The sequence below is a fragment of the Genypterus blacodes genome, unplaced genomic scaffold (genome assembly GCF_046128005.1).
Source record: "Genypterus blacodes isolate CSIRO-AG114 ecotype Tasmania unplaced genomic scaffold, CSIRO-AGI_Gbla_v1 ptg000037l_1, whole genome shotgun sequence".
NCBI classification, from domain to species: Eukaryota; Metazoa; Chordata; class Actinopteri; order Ophidiiformes; family Ophidiidae; genus Genypterus; species Genypterus blacodes.
The window spans coordinates 393920-408254 of NW_027466850.1; the positions used below are offsets into that span (position 1 = coordinate 393920).

The window sequence follows — 14335 nt, forward strand, 5'->3', positions numbered from 1 at the left end:
TTTCCCTCTGCATTCTTCTCTTGTGGTTTCACTTTGTTTCCCTTTGTTGAATATTCAGTCACGCCCATTTCCACCCAGAACAAACGAAACTCACTAACATTTGCTTGGCGCCATTCTCGGTGAAAAAAATGATGCAAATGTCGGCGAGCGTCAACGTCCACTGCGGGCGAGTGTGCTGAGAAGCTCCGCTGCGGCTCGTCTCTACGCCCTGTGGTCACCGCTTCTGCAGGTCGTGCATCCGGGCCTGTTGGGACGAAGAGGAGAGGCGCGGGTTTCTCTACAGCTGCCCACAGTGCGGCTCCGTCTACGCCGCGCGACCCCGGGCTGAGCCGGAGAGAGACGCGGAGATGAAGCGGGTCGGTGCCGGGGAGCAGCGCGCCTTCTCCCCAGCGTCCCTGAAGAGACCCCGGAGCTGGGCGGCACCCGGGACATCAGCGGGGTCTCCTGGGACATCGGCGGGGATTCCGTGTGGGAGACCCGGCATCAGCAGCAGCTCCTCGAAGTCAGTCTCCAGGGATGGCGGACGAGGTTACGGTGCGGCCGGTGGGCGCAGATCCGAGGGGGCGTACGAGGGGAGACAGGTAACAACAACAACACACACCTATAACTACACAGCAAGTTCAGTCTCATTTACTTCTTACCATTGCAGTATAAACTGCAATTTCTTAAAGCGATTCTATGCAACTTTAAAAAAAAAAAAAAATCTTTGAATTTGGTGAAATTCTCTTTACTTCCTGATAGCAATCTCGATACATTGCTTACATGGTGGAAAGTGTGTCTGGCCTCTCCCATTGAGGAAAAACTAAAACTAAGATCCCACCACAAGGGGGAGCACTACCTCAGTTGTTAGTCATGTCAGATGTCAACAACTGACATGACTAACTGAGAAGATTTGTGAGAAAACACTAATCACTCATCAGGCGGTTTCAAAAATTGAACACATTTTAGATCAGATAAGAAGACTAGATCAAACTTACCTTAACTAAAATCCTGTGTATGTCCACAGAGGAACACAAAGATTAAACTCCAACAAATTCTCGAGAAGCAGGAAATGGAGATGAAGACGATGAAACAGAGCCTGGCACACATTCAGGTGAGGACAAATGTGGAGCTCACTCTTTACACTTTATCTTCACACACTCTCAACCCTCCATTGAGTTCTATGCCCTCACGGAGCCGGCGTGCTTCTTTGTGAAACAGGAAATGGCAAGAGAGGCGGATGACTACTGTGAGAGCATCATCGCCGGCCTCATTGACCGTCTTCAGAAGCATTATGGCTCAGTGAGGGAGATGATAGAGGCTCAGGAGCAAGAGAGAAATGCTCAGCTTCAAAGATCCATACAGACTCTGAAGCTGAAGATGGACGACGTGAAGAACAGAGACGCTCAGCTGGATTGTATGGATGAAAGTGAGAGCAGCGTCCAACAGGTACCACACACGGACATACTTCCAAATATCAAGAGAAAACAGAAAAATAAGAATTGAAAACACGCCAAGAGTTCCATTAGAATTTTGAGCCAAATTTGTTTGTATATAATCTCTCTCTTTCTCTCTTTCTTTTTTTCTCTCTCTTTCTTTCTCCCTTTTTTTCTCTCTCTCTCTCTCTCTCCATCACCTCTGTCTCTCGCTCTCTCTCTCTCTCCCTCTCTCCCTCTCTCCCTCTCCCCTCAGAAGTTTTCCTCTGTGCCAAGTCTCTCTGAAGAAGACACTTTCCACTTGGAGACGTTTTTGGAGGATTCCCGCCATCCCTTTCAGTCGATAAAGAGGGATGTGGAACTGTTTGGAAAGCAACTGGAAGCTTTCAGTGATGACAAATTCACCCAAATCACCCATATGCGGGCAGAGAGAGCAGAGGAGGATAAGCTGCAAACATCTGTATATACAGCCAGTGTGTCACAGCCTGGTGAGTGTGTTAGATTAGACTGTGAGGTGACCAGTGGAGTGCTTATATTGTATTCATCTGTGAAACACCTGAATATTTCCTGACAGGTTTGTGTGCAGTTAACAGCAAACTAACCGGACCTCCAGCCGAGCCGACAACCAGAGCAGAATTTCTACAGTGTGAGTTTACACAAAGACAAAGAGTTTCCTGAGATGTTTGTTTTGGCTTTTGTATTCCTAAAGTTCCCATTTATACCAAACTAACCTCCTATTCCTAATGTGATGTGTGTTCTTCCGTCTCCTCTCTCAGATGCTTGTGAGCTCAGCCTGGATCCCACCACAGCTCACGCAGATCTGCTCGTCTCAAACGGAGACAAAGAGGTGAAGCTATGCACTGAAACATGGAGGAACCCGAGCTTGCGTCACCCCCAGAGATTCATCCACCGCCGGCAAGTGCTGTGCAGTGAGGGACTGCGGGCTGATTGCTGCTACTATGAGCTGGAGGTGAAGGGAGGCAAAGCTGAGATCGCCCTGGCTTATAAAGGAATGGACAGGAGGTCACGGACCAGCCTGTCAGCCTTCGGGGGGAACCAGAACTCCTGGAGTCTCGATCGGGCCAAAAACTATTCGGTGAGCCACAGAGGAGACAGCGTCCAACTCGCAGCAACCCCCAGCTGCTGCAGGATCGGGGTTTATCTGAAATTCAAAGAGGGAACTCTGGCGTTCTACGAGGTGTCGAATGATATGAAGTTCCTGTATAAGATCCGGGCTGAATTCGCTGAGCCGCTGTATCCAGGATTCTGGCTGGGAGAGAAGTGCAGCATCAGGCTGTGTGATCTGAGCCCAGCCAGACTCTGACTCACCTCAGCATTCTGTGAGAACTCCTGGAAACTTTTGTATATTGTATGTTAAGTGGGGTTGCGCAATCAAGGAGCCCCAGATTCAAACTGCAACACCAGCTTCAGCTTCAGCTTCAACCTCAACTTTGACACTTGGATGGAAATGAAGGTTGAGCAGACGTTACAATACACATAGGTGAGTATTATATGATATATTATATTATAAATTGAAGGTAATTTACTGCATTTCTGTACGATTTAAAGACTGTGAAGCTTTTTGAAGAAGAAGAAACCAGCAGAAACCAAAATTACACCTACAATCATTTTAACTTTTTTTTAATCAACAAATGTTTTTTATTTTAAATGTTTTATAACCGAAATGTACAAAATAAAACTGTACTTTACAAACAATAAACTAAATAAAACAGAAGGGAATGTACACACTTTATTCTGTGTGTGTGTGTGTGTGTGTGTGTGTGTGTGTGTGTGTGTGTGAGTAAGTGTGTGTGAGTAAGTGTGAGCAATCATCTTCTATCATACACGTTTTAAAGAGGTTTGGAATGAAGACACAACAGCTCGTCCACTCTTTATTAACACTTTAGTTATACCCAGGTTTATATATATACAGGATATCTTTACACTGATTCTTAGTATGATACACTACAATACTTCAGAATATCATAAAGTCATAATAATAATAACTGGACAGAGATGCTATAAAAGGACGCTTCTAAATGTGTGAGAGTCCTGCATCCATAATAAGAAGGAATCTACACACACACACACGCTCACATACACACCTCCATAAGGAAAGGTCACAGCATCCCTTTGGTTATAAGGGTTCGTTTACGTTCAGCCACAGTTATCTCTGCAGTTTAGTATAACTTTAATATTGCTTTAACAGACTTTGCCTGAGCGAGGACGATCCTTGACTTCACCACTACGAGGACCACAAATCCATTTCAGTGGTCCAAGTAAAAAAAAGTGCATTAATCACATTCATCTGAACTGTATGTCACATTTACTGCTAAGACACACACATACACATACACAACACATGAGTATCTTTATCCGCACAATAATCTGATGACGCATGGATATTTACAGACCTGAAAACAAACAGAACACAATGAACTCGACCAGTAAAGGAGAACACACATCACAACAAGGATGAGACACACACACACACACAATCTACAAAATAGAGAGGTCTTCATAAAGGATACAATCTAAATATACATCACACAAGATGAAAAAATATATACTGGTCACTTTCAAAAGATAGATCTCCATTATTCATCACAGAATTTACAACTTCTACTGCAAATATTCAGGAATGTCAATATAGTCTAATTCATCCTCACACTTATATTGTGATTTGAGGAATAAAGGTGCACCCTTCAAAATAAAAGGGAGTCAAATGTGCTCAGTCTGAGGTAAGTATCATATTTATCAATAACCCAAACATGTTATTGTTTAATTGACTCGTTCATACTGCAACAGTTTAAACAGTTCAAGTTAAAGAGTAAGAAACAGTTTGTGCACGTGTGTGTGTGTGCACGTGTGTGTGCGTGTTCAGTGTTTGTGACAGTAGAGAGTGGAGATCAATCAAGACATTCATATTTAATATCTATGCCTTGTGTCAAATGTTTTTGTCAGTTGCTGATTTTTCCTGTTTCTTTCAAAAACTTTATTGTGCTAATGTGGCACATTTCTAAATCTTGACTTTTGTGTTCACACTGAACATAGTGTGTAGTTTGTGCATTTAGATCTGTGCTGCCATGTAAATCGTTGTGATTTCTTATTCATAATGTGCCTGGAACGTTTTACATGATTGGACACTGATCATGCTTGATGTGCTTAATTTGATTAAGTCCATAAAAGGAGCTAACACTTTGTTGACTTTTATAAGTTTGTGTATTTAACCTATTTGTGCTTTTGTAGCTTTGTGATTTTGGTGTGTTTGTGTGTGTGTGTGTGTGTGTGTGTGTGTGTGTGTGTGTGTGTGTGAGAGAGAGAGAGACTATGGCTGCTCCACATACACAAACGTCAACAATATAATCATACACTACATCAGTTTTTACAGAAAGAACATAACAATACTGGCTAGGCACAAGATACAGCAAGAGGTTAGTTTTTAAAAACGATCTGTGTGTGTGTGTGTGTGTGTGTGTGTGTGTGTGCCCTGTGAGGTCTACTTACAAAACAAATCTTCACAATGACTGACACGTATCCTTGAGCTCAGAGCGTCTGGATTGTGCTCATATCAGTGTACACACTTAATAAAACACATAACTCCACGTGTATGGCTTTGACACACACACACAGCAAAGCAAACACTGAATGGCTTTAAATCTTAAAATATTAAACACACATTCATCTTGTTATGGCTCCATCGTGGCCAAGCAGGACCACACGGGCTCGTCTACATTCCTTTATGTGCTTACTGCTGGACCTGCGGCAGTGAGGCAGAGAACATCAGATCACAGGACCTCACCTGAAGCACATCAACTTCTTCAATATCACAAATGGAAGTGGACTTTGTCTGCCCCCTGTTTCGGTGATGCTTGTATTGGGTGTGAAGTGGATGGAGGTGAGGGCTCTCTGCACTGCAGTGGACCCCAGAGGAGACGCTGTGACGGACGGGTGAGCGGTGCTGATGGACTGGGGGGTCAGATGGGGGTTTGGACGGGCTCGGATCCCAGTCATGAGTCAGAGTCCGGCGTGAGAGGTGATGTGGGCGTGGTGGGGCTGATGGCGGCATTCTGGTAGCCCGATCCATAGCAGCTGCTTGGGGAGAGAGAGTTTGAATCCAGCGGTTTGTGTCCTGCAGGACTCAGGAAGGCTCTGCGGCTCGGGACAGGCGGCGGCACTTCCCCGGGTTTGGCCCTGAGGATGGACCGGGCCTCATCCTGCTCCTCCAAGTTAGACATTTCCTTCATCATGGTCTTGCGGTAGGAGACGGACAGCTTGTTGGAGCCGTCCGACAGCAGGTTGAAGTGGCGAGCAATGAAGACCAGAGGGAGGGGAAGCATCGCCACGACGATGAGAGAGAAGCACATGGCCAGAGCCCAGGGCGGGTAACTCTCGAAACGCTCCTGAGCCTAGAGACACAGGGAGGGAGTTAGTGAGGAGTAAAACACACACCCACACACACACACACACACACACACACACAAACTGACCAGCTCTTCGATCCAGGCATTGTAACCTGGGGGGTTGAAGGCCATTTCTATGACGCTGGCAGAGATGAGCACGATGAGACACAGAGGGGAGACGTACTTCCACAGGTAGAAGTAGATGATGCAAGGTCTGAAACCCAACATGTCCTCCAGGTCCTGCATGAACCTGACACACACACACACACACACACACACAGCAAAAATGTTTCAGTTATGACCAAATACACACATTTGAGCAGCCAGAGGTGGAAAAAAAAGTATATTTCCTTCCTTCCTTCCTTCCTTCCTTCCTTCCCTCCTCCATCTACTGACTCGTACCTCTTGGTGCCATAAACCCAAGCAACAGATAGGTTTTCCAGGATGACCACAGCAGTGAGAGGCAGCCCGGCAGAGTAATCATCAAACATCGTGACAAAGTAATTTCCAGAACGCTGAACGAACAGCAATCCGCAGAAAAAGGCGACGATACAGCAGCCCACTGAGTGAAAACAGAGGCGCAGCAGAAAAGGAGAGGAGGGTGAGAAATGATCGATTGGAAAAACAAACGATAGATATCTCGCTGTTGCAGCTGGGGGGGAGGGGTTACCTGTCAGAATCTCCTTCTGGATCTTGTAGGTATCCAGGATGGGCGTGGTGATGCCGGTCATGGTGCCGATCATGCTGCCCAAACCGAGGTTGATCAGCATAAAGAAGAACATGACGGACCACAAGGGGGATCCTGGGAAATGAGTCATGGCTTCTGTGAAGGCAATGAAGGCCAAACCTGTTCCCTGGACAGCCTGAAGAGACACAGACAGGAGGAGGAGATGAAGCGGAATCATTGACTTGAGCTGAATTCTAGAAGGTTTCCCTGATCTGTGAGCCCCCTTCCTCCCCGCTCTCCTGATGGACTCGCCTTGTTGAGTTCGTCCTCCAGCAGGCAGGAGTCCAGACCCAGCTGGGAGAACTCGTCCTCTTTCACCCTCTTTATGACGTCGTACAGGTCAGTGTAGTCTTCCGTGGAAATGTGGGAGAAGTTCATGCGCGGAGGGATTAGATCATGACTGAGGACGTTGGAGTTGAGGTATCCCAGGATCTTCTCAGCATTCCTACAGAGGATGGAATGGGGAATGTGAAGATAGTGGTATGTATATTGTTCTTCATTATTACAGCATCTTGATTTCACGTCTCAAACTTACTCTGCGACACACTTCTCATTCATGATGTTGGCTTTGAAGCCCAGCACAGCAAACACCACCAGCGTGGCCAGAATGGAGGTAAAGAAGTTGATGAAAGACACCAGCACTGCATCGAAATGACAGTTGTTGTCTATCTTGTTATAGCTGGAGAAGGCTATGACCCCTCCGAAGCCCAAACCCAGGGCGAAGAAAACCTGGGTGGCTGCTTCCCTCCACACCTGCGGCTCCAGCATCTTCTCCAGCTGCCACACACACAAGAGGTTGAACTCAAACATCAACAACAGCGTCTGTGATTTGATTCTTGAGTGTTTATGAGCAAGGACACTGAGAGAGAAAGACAAAGTCGTGTCCTTTGGTCTCACCTTAGGGGTGAACATGTGGTAGATGCCGTCCACCGATCCCTTCAACATCAAACCCCTGATCAGGAAACAGAACAGCACCACATAGGGGAAGAGGGAGCTGAAGTACATCACCTGTACAATGAGGGAGGGAAGATTTAGGAAAGGACAGGCAGCGACCTCCTCAATATTTGTCTCTTGTTAAACTACCTTCCCAGAGGAGGCGATTCCTTTAATGACAGCGAGGCAGACGATGATCCAGGCCACCAGCAGAGACAGGGTCATTTTGACGTTCAGCCCTCCGCTCTCTGCAATGGTACTGGTGATGTTCAGGGTCTGACGGTACCAGAAATACGTTGTGGCCGAGCTTTTCTCGCACTCCGGCTCCACGACTGCGAGGGAGGGGAGATGGTAGGCAGTGAAAGAGAAGAACAGACACTAGGTGAGGGAGTGAGAGCAGATTATCCATGTTGGACAGGAAGGAGAGAGGAAGGATGAGAGGAGAAAGGCACAAGGACGAATGTAATCAGGGTTTGACAGTGTTTGCTCAGGGTCAATACCTCAATTCTCTGCTGTTTTACGTCTCTTGGCCAAACAAGGTCGTCTGTGTGTTTAGTATGCAGAGCGTCAACACTCATTCACAGCACCTGACATTTTCTTCCATGCACACACTGTATATTCTCTTTTTATGGCTTCAGCTTGGTGAGGCGATTAAGTTATAAAGAATGAGGCTACTGTAGGTTATGTTATGTTAGGAGTGTTATGATCGTAATGTTTCTAGGCTGTAGATCTGGACTTGGATGGGTTAAATGCAGAGGACAAATTGCCCAGCAGGGATTAATAAAGTGTACATTTAAATTTAAACTTTAACATAGTAATCCATTGTTCTCTCTAGATTTCCAGTTTCCTTTCTGCTTCTGCGTTTCAGCCTCAGTGTCTGTCTCTGCTGCTGAGTCATGCACAGCTGAGTGTGTCTTAGCTGCCAGGGGTCTTAGTTATTATCACCTATAATCTAATACACTTCACAGTATCTAATCTGGATTATGTCCATGTTGGCATGTCTGAACCTTGAGAGGATGTTAACGTGGTTTGGTTGATGTGGCTTGAGGCTGAGGGCCACAATTATCCCATCCACTATCTTTATCTTATTCCGTGGCTCCTAGTGGCTCATTGTGTTATTACTGTTACAGATAGAGTTCCATCTATCCACTCTAAGGATCGACTAGTAAGTCCATAAAAGGATATTGTTTCATACTATAATGCACACACACACACACACACACATGCACACACACACAAACCCATACAGACACACACAATAGAGAATGAAAACCTCCCTCTCATAATTGATTTAACAGGCTGTGATGGAAGGAAAACAATCTGTTTTTACGATGGAGAAATGAAAATCATGTGTTTGTTTGTGTTTGTTGTTGACTCATTTCAGCATTTGGCGTTACTCACTGGCAAGAGTTCCATTCCTTCTAATCGGGCATTCGCTCCACGGTAGAGGATACTGGAAGGACTGGAAGAAGTAGAAGATGCTCCAGCCGATAATCACGTTATAGTAGAGACCCACAAAACCACACACCTGATAGAGAGAAGGCAGTTAAATAGGTAGGTAGGCAGGCAGGTAGGACGGTAGGTAGGTAGGTAGGTAGGTAGGTAGGTAGGTAGGTAGGTAGGTAGGTAGGTAGGTAGGACGGTAGGTAGGTAGGTAGGTACAAAGGTAGGTAGGTAGGTAGGAAGGTAGGTAGGTAGGTAGGTAGGTAGGTAGGTAGGTAGGTAGGTAGGACGGTAGGTAGGTAGGTAGGTACAAAGGTAGGTAGGTAGGTAGGAAGGTAGGTAGGAAGGTAGATAGGTAGGCACATTAAGGACATTCTAATCTTTCCACTCTGCACGATGACAGGTTGCATTAACTGAAATGTCAAATTTCAGGTGTGAGTGAAGGAAGCAAATGAGGACGACAGCTTTGTGCCGTCAGTCATGGAAACGATCATGTCAGCCCAGGACATACAGGAGCTAAATAAAGTCGAGGAAACCATGAATTATTGAAACACCCTCTTTTCTGTGGGAGATATTTATAGCTGCATCTGCACTCTAAAGGAAGGCAAACGTTCACTGTCATACAACAGCAGATAAAGGTTGTGGTGACTCTAGAAGCATCCTGTAACTTAATCCAGTTTATTGCTACATCTCTTCAATGATTGTTTGGCTTTTACATATTAATTTACACATGTTGGGCGGCACAGCACAGCCAGAACATATTACATTACTGTTATCTCTCAGACCAAAGTAGAATTGTGTGTAGATTTAGGAGAAAATGGAAGCGTGTGCCCGTGCAGGAGAGACAGTAGCTTCATAAATCACACAGACAGAGCAGCACCTTGTTTTCTGTATCTTTTAACTTGTGCATATTCAGCACACGTGCAGCTGTTTAACTGCAGGCTCTGACAGCTGCCCCATTAAAACTCTCCCTGATGCCTGTCAGAGGAGCCCACACTTCTCTCCTGTGGCATTATGATGCAGCTTAATTTCTACCAAAGAAAGTTATCAAGGGTGCGTATCATGCCCACAGCAATACAGGCGATGATTGTGGTTTACTGATGGTTTTCCTCACCATCAGACTCGACACTCCTATCCCACCCAGGCGAGGGCAGACGTAGTTCCACACGCCAATGCTGCCACGCCGAATCTTCTGACCCACCGCCAACTCCAGGAAGAAGAGCGGGATGCCGATGACGAGCAGGAGGATGAAGTAAGGAACCAGATAGGCTCCTGGAAAAGAGAGCAGCTTGAGTTCATGAAAAATGGTGATTAGTAGTATTAGTAGCAGTATGTCAAAGGAAAAGTTGGGTGATGTGATGACATTAGATCAGATCTCATTTCAGTGCAGGACAGGAAGTTTATTGGGTCAATCCTACGTGAGTCAGTTTCAGTTTTGTGTTACTTCAAATATGGATACACTGGTGAAAGCGATGCACAGAGATATAGTTCCACACACCGGCTACTTATATTTGTAAGGTTTCCAGCTCTATTCAATTCTCTTCCATGGAAGTCTGAATTTGTCCCTTTGGTCCTTAATCCAGAGAGGCGTAATCAGGATGAAACTGCGGTGGGGTCATCATATGTAGCAGTACAGTTAATACATCTAAAGTAGGAATTACACAGCAAAGCTCACGCATCTCATAGCAGCAAGGAAATTGTAGAGGCAGAGGGGAAGAGAGGAAATGGAGACAGCTGGGATACAGACTGCAGCCTTTTGGGCTTTTGCCAGGATCCTCAGTGTGAGCGATTTCAAACAAATCCACTTCATCCCAGCTGATCTGAACCATATAACATGTTGTACACAAAACGCTCCCAAGCATTGAGACGTTATGAGGTAGGGGGATGATAGAGGGCGTTGGGCAATGGAAGGCCTCAAGTGGTAGAGAGATAAAGGAAAGCAGCCTAACCCTAAGCACACACACACACGCGCACACACACACACACACACTCATTTACTCAGGCTGTAATTGGCTTCCAGACAGCCAATTACAGAATGAAAAATCGAGTCGCACCGGGTCACATAACCTGACTGCTTAGGAGAGAATTTACTGCTGGTAAATGCTGCTTCTACGCAATAAATCCTGCATGCTTGCATTAAATCAGACACTGACTGTGAAGTTCAGCAAGGCCGGCTGATAGCAGCAAACACAGCAACGTTACAGACAAATGCAATGCGGTGGAAGCAGTTCTGGTCTGTGACAGTATTGTTCTGCAGTGTATATGTCTGACTGTGTGTATTCCATATGAAAAACACGCCGGCATCACTATACAGATGCATTAGTGTTTTAATGAGCTCCTCTCCATTTACCAGAACCCTACCAGCTGTACTGATCAATACCGTCTATATTTAGAGTTGGCTCTTTTCTGCAGCCCAGCCCGACTACACAGACTGTTAGTGTACGGATATTTTACAGTACCAAAATACTGCGCATTTGCCAAGTATTATAAATACAGAGAGTGTCTATTTTGTACAAGAGCTCTCCAAGTGGGTCCAAGTGTGTTGCAGGATTGGAACACAGGGTCAGCAGGCAGTGATTACGTGCTCGCTGGTGCTTTGAACTAGTTTGGCATCTGCTCTGCTCACCTGATTTGGCCCACTCACACTTTCACCTCCTCCCAGACGTGAAAAAGGCTTTGCTTTGGAACACATTTGGGTCCTATTACTACTGACTATAGAGGAATTTATCCCCCTCCCCTTTGATCCCCTCAGGTTTGATGCTTCTATGGCTAAAAATGCATCAACCATCTCCTTATATGTACATGTTATTGGCAACCTGGTTGGCAGTGCTTCTTGCAGCGATACATCTCAGCCAATAGGAAGCAATGCTCCTTACTCACCTCCTCCATTCTTTTGGCACAGGTAAGGGAAGCGCCACACGTTCCCCAGGCCTACAGAGAAGCCCACCTGGGCCAGGATGTACTGCAGTTTGCTGTTCCATGCGGGACGTCCGTCGTTTTCTGGGATCTCGATCTGCGGGACTTTCTTCCCGGCGGCTTCTCCGACATTCAGAGAGCTGTTCTTGTAGTCCAGCGGCTCTTGGTGTGCGAGCAGGTCAGCCACAGACTCTGTGACATGTTCATGAGGCGGCTCACGCTGCGTCACCTTGCTGTTCTTCCGCATCAGGGATGCTGGAGGTGGAGACAGAGAGGCTGTTAGGACAAGGAAGGCGTAAAAGTGGAGACAATTTGGACAGATGAAGCTAACAGACACCCTGAACGGTTGAATTCCCTGTGACACATTTATTCTTCCATTCACATGGCGACATCACTCTAGAGAAATGAAGGATGCCAAGATAAAGACAGGAGATCATTCATCATTTCACAAAACCTCAGCAGACATTGAAAACAAAAACTCCACATCTCCTTGTCTCTCACATAATGTTTAGGCCTATGAAAAATTCCAAATCCTGCAAATTGTTCTATGTAATTATTTCCCTCTTCGGCAAAGATTAACTTTTGTGAAGCTTTTTTTTCCCCCTGCAAATCCTCTAATCCTCTGAGGCCACGGGACGACATTCTCACCCCTTTTTTCAGGAAGTGGTTGGTTTAACCCCAAATGTAATGGAAGAAGTGAGCAATAGTGCGGTGAACAAGCTGTCCACGTGTTCTGGTGTAGCCTCATTACTTAATGAATGAAAAATCCATCAGGCTCTGAATGCATGACGATCCCAAAGATAAGAGAATAAAAACAAAGGAGACGCTCTCACACTCAGGGGCTTAAAGCTGAAGTAAACAGTGGAGCTCTGGGACCGAGTGGAGGTCACAGAAGACAGAGAGGGGCAGTCAGAGTGGGGTTACATCTCGAGAGGCTTGTAGCTGCTGCCGCATCTTCACTGTGACGCAACAGCAGTGATGCACACACACAAGCCTTCATCGTCACCACAGTCACCGATGGCCCAAAACACACACAAAAGAGCCGCTCTCACCTCGCTCGGTCTTTGCATTGCTTTGCTTGCTGATGATTTTTTTTAAATATTTCATGGCAGATTTCCTCCTCTGTGCATGTCAACATCATCCTATGATGTAATAATAATCCACAGCCATTCACAAGTCATATGAGAAGCTTCTTCATAATCCCCCCCGTGCATTAACAGCAAAGCCTTTAGCACTGCTTTCTGTCTTGTCATTCAATCCCATACTGGACACATAATATCAATCAGCAGCAGCAGCACAGCTCCCCCCCACCTGCCCCCGCCCCCAACACACACACACACACACACACACACACACGCACGCACACACAAACACCAATAATCCTGCTGAAAGGAAATCAGTGTTCACATCGCCACAGCCGATGCCATGAGTCTGAGCACGTGGAGCAATTTTATACTTAGCCAAGGCTGTTTTTTTTATGGCAGGAAAAAGCCTTCAGCAGGCTGGAAAACAAAGACAAACAGCAGGGGGCCGCTGACTTGTTGTTGTCCTATCACAGGTCGATCAGAACACAGATTTGTCCTTGGAAGAAGACCTCCAACATTGTTAATGTTTTCCATTAGATTCTTTCACCATTATTACATTTGATTCAGTTAGTCAAAGAAATGTCTTAAGATGCCTTCAGTTAGCCTATTACAAACTGCCCAAATGTCTCATCAACACATATTATGTTAATAGCTGAATGACTTGAATTCATTCCGAGGGTCTTTATTGTGGTTCACATCCTATATTTTGATATTAATGACCTATAGGGCTGTTATCACTTCAGGTAAACAAACCATATTGTAATATTTAACTGAACATTTCCATAGCAATCCCATTTAAGAAATAACTTTTGAGCATTCCAGCGTCTCCCAGTCATGAAGTACATATGTTTGAGTATAGAGCACAGAAAGTATAGAGAGATTCAGCATTCAGAGTAAAACACCAGAGTCTGCAGGAATCAGCCTCAGCTACCAATCTCATCTAAATACACACACTTATCCTACAATCAATTGTTATTGTCTGAACATGGCGTCACAGTTAATCAATAACCCATTTGACCAGAGTCTTAAAATGTTTGAACTGGAGGAAGTTTGCGTTTTTGGGGTCATTCAAGTCTATTTCCATCCCATAGTTCTCCCAGGGACAAAGCAGCAGATGCCGTGGAGTGGCGTCATCACAGCCGCACATGTGTCCGCACGCTGGGCCACACGTTCGGCTCTGATATCGATCTAAACGCCTTTTGTGTTTACCTTGACGTGACTTTTACGCACCCAAGGTCAAACACGTTAATCTCGAGTCCAGATCGGATCAGCGGGGTGCAATGTTTACAATCACAGCAAACAACAGAAAACTTAACAATGATGCCAAACGAGGACTTAAATTCCATTTCAAACACTTCTTCTGAACTTCTGCAGGAAGAAACAGTCCCGATCTCATTCACGGCTGATCGCAAA

The 14335-nt window shown here is 45.6% G+C and overlaps 2 protein-coding genes across 3 annotated transcripts; one reads left to right on the top strand and one right to left on the bottom strand.

Annotated features, from left to right (window-relative positions):
* The first annotated feature begins 67 nt into the window (after positions 1–67).
* LOC142996300 (uncharacterized) lies at positions 68–3126 on the top strand. 2 transcript variants are annotated; one of them, XM_076147257.1, is made up of 6 exons: positions 68–581; positions 1007–1093; positions 1201–1428; positions 1672–1903; positions 1990–2061; positions 2192–3126. In XM_076147257.1, the coding sequence occupies exons 1-6, from the start codon at positions 348–350 to the stop codon at positions 2737–2739; spliced, it is 1401 nt and encodes a 466-aa protein (XP_076003372.1). In that variant the 5' UTR covers positions 68–347; the 3' UTR covers positions 2740–3126. The 2 variants fall into 2 exon arrangements, with proteins under 2 accessions (XP_076003372.1, XP_076003373.1); XM_076147258.1 differs by having other exon boundaries at positions 1675–1903.
* Positions 3127–5425: 2299 nt separating this feature from the next.
* Positions 5426–12084, bottom strand: LOC142996336 (sodium-dependent neutral amino acid transporter SLC6A17-like). Its single transcript, XM_076147304.1, has 11 exons — positions 11802–12084; positions 10036–10193; positions 8880–9006; positions 7629–7810; positions 7443–7553; positions 7081–7322; positions 6798–6990; positions 6489–6681; positions 6221–6380; positions 5906–6068; positions 5426–5824 (listed from the first exon to the last, which is right to left on the bottom strand). Exons 1-11 carry the CDS (start codon positions 12082–12084, stop codon positions 5426–5428), a joined length of 2211 nt encoding a protein of 736 aa, XP_076003419.1.
* Between the last annotated feature and the right edge of the window lie 2251 nt (positions 12085–14335).

Coding starts and splice junctions, on each gene's coding strand:
- LOC142996300 (XM_076147257.1), top strand. CDS start 348: ATGAAGCGGGTCGGTGCCGGGGAGCAGCGCGCCTTCTCCCCAGCGTCC. Junction 1,429..1,671: donor GTGAGAGCAGCGTCCAACAG/GTACCACACACG, acceptor CTCTCCCCTCAG/AAGTTTTCCTCTGTGCCAAG. Junction 1,904..1,989: donor AGCCAGTGTGTCACAGCCTG/GTGAGTGTGTTA, acceptor ATTTCCTGACAG/GTTTGTGTGCAGTTAACAGC.
- LOC142996336 (XM_076147304.1), bottom strand. CDS start 12,084: ATGCGGAAGAACAGCAAGGTGACGCAGCGTGAGCCGCCTCATGAACAT. Junction 10,194..11,801: donor GTGCCAAAAGAATGGAGGAG/GTGAGTAAGGAG, acceptor TCTCTTTTCCAG/GAGCCTATCTGGTTCCTTAC. Junction 6,991..7,080: donor AATGAGAAGTGTGTCGCAGA/GTAAGTTTGAGA, acceptor CATCCTCTGTAG/GAATGCTGAGAAGATCCTGG.